This window comes from Corylus avellana, chromosome ca6 (genome assembly GCF_901000735.1).
Source record: "Corylus avellana chromosome ca6, CavTom2PMs-1.0".
Classification (NCBI taxonomy): domain Eukaryota; kingdom Viridiplantae; phylum Streptophyta; class Magnoliopsida; order Fagales; family Betulaceae; genus Corylus; species Corylus avellana.
The window spans coordinates 8,362,945-8,364,870 of record NC_081546.1 but is presented as its reverse complement, the minus strand read 5'-3'; the positions used below and the strand labels follow the sequence as shown (position 1 = coordinate 8,364,870).

General features: G+C 36.7%; 1 protein-coding gene across 1 annotated transcript; it reads left to right on the top strand.

Annotated features, from left to right (window-relative positions):
• Window positions 1-1,062, top strand: LOC132185796 (transcription factor KUA1-like). Its single transcript, XM_059599586.1, has 2 exons — window positions 1-318; window positions 524-1,062. The coding sequence occupies exons 1-2, from the start codon at window positions 3-5 to the stop codon at window positions 736-738; spliced, it is 531 nt and encodes a 176-aa protein (XP_059455569.1). The 5' UTR covers window positions 1-2; the 3' UTR covers window positions 739-1,062.
• Window positions 1,063-1,926: the final 864 nt, after the last annotated feature.

Below are 1,926 nucleotides of genomic sequence, written 5' to 3'. Positions count from 1 at the left end.
TAATGACAAGAAAATGCGCACTTTGTGGGAAAATAGGTCACAATTCAAGAACCTGCGCCACTCAGAAAGGGAGTGATTTTGTTGGTAAATTTAGGCTATTTGGCGTGCAACTTGACTTATCTTCTTCTTCTTCTTCTTCTTCTTCTTCATCTTCTTCACCTTCTTCTTCTTCTATGAGAAAGAGTTTAAGCATGGATTGCTTGTCATCCTCTTCATCAACACCCTCCTCTTCATCACCAGCTTCTCTCCTTACCATGGATGATCATCATATTTCTGATGACCTCAATATTGCTACAAATCAAGAAAGAAGAAAGAAGGGTGAGAAAACCATGCATGCAGTTTTTTAATCTTTGTGCTTCTCTCTCTCTCTCTCTCTCTCTATTTTGGTTGGCATCTTTCTGAGAAGATATTTTTGCATTAACTATAAAACCCAGAAAATTCTCTGATTCATGGAATTATTCTGTGTATTTGGTGTTTTTCATGTCAATTAATTAATTGTTTTGGGTGATAAATAAAATGTCAGGTTTGCCATGGAGTGAGGAGGAGCACCGGATGTTTTTGTTTGGGCTGGGAAGGCTGGGTAAGGGAGATTGGAGGGGCATGTCCAGGAATTTTGTCACAACAAGAACTCCAACCCAAGTAGCCAGCCATGCACAAAAATATTTTCTTCGTCAGAACCGCCTCAACAAAACAAATCTCCGATCCAGCCCCCTTTTCGATGTAACGGCGAAGCTCTAGAGTCTAGATGTATGCATTATGCATATGCATGGATTTCCTTTAATTAATTATGGATTTTTGCACCTTATTTTGGAAGGCGATCGACAGGGGAGAAATTAATCCACATCTTACTATTGGTTAGTCAAGCTTGTGTGCCATCTCACATCTGGGTTTTCGCCGGATCGGATCGGATCGGAGGATGCCACCGGCCGGAAGAAATAGTACTTGGGGAATAACGTGTACAAATATATCTAATAATTATTTTTTCAGTTCATGTGTGAAATAGTCATCTTTGGGCGTTGAACTTTTACCACGTTATAGCAGCACGTACGTGCTTTAATTAACGAAGTTTCCCATTTTCGAGTAGGTCTACCTTCAATATTTGGTGTTTAAATTGGTTATATTTAGGATTCAAACTCCTAATTTTTAATATTTTCTCTTAAGTAACCAAACAAATGTGTTCTTAGAGCACTTAATTTTTACATGTATAAGAACAAATGTCAATTTATTAAGGTGCACCAATTCCTATAGAGGTCGTAGTCATGCTCCATCCCACAGCAATTAGGATTTTACTTAGACCATATTTGAGATTGTGTTTGAGAAATAGAGCTTTTAAGTTAAAAATGATCTTTGGCAAAAGCTTCATTTTTTAACTTTTGCTAAAAGTTCTTTTTTGCCATTTTTGGACTCTTAAAAGTTTTTTCAATTTTATTATTGAAATGAACTTTTTGAGTATTAAGTACACGTTTAGACCACTCAAACGCGCATCCAAAGAGGCCCTTAGGGCCTGTTTGGGATTGCGTTTGAGGAGCTTAAAAGGGTGTTTAACATTCAAAAGTCCGTTTGAAGAAAAAAAAAATACTCGTTTAGTAAAAGAATTAAAAGCGTTTTTAAAGGTTAAAATGGCCAAAACGCAATTTTGACAAAAACTTAAAAATTAAGCTTTTGCCTAAAAGCGCTTTTTGACTTACAAGCTCTATTTCTTACACGTAATTACAAATAGACTCTTAGTCTAATCAATCTAACAGAGGACGGGGCATGACTAAGGAAAGTTTATAATCTCTTCCTACATTTTCAATTGCATGTGGAAATTAAAGTCTATTTGATCGAAAGATCAAATCTATACAAACAGAAGTCTTCATCTTCCGTGGCCGACCCGAGTTCCTGATCTTCAACCGAAACTCCATTTCCTTCTAATCTCAAAACAAC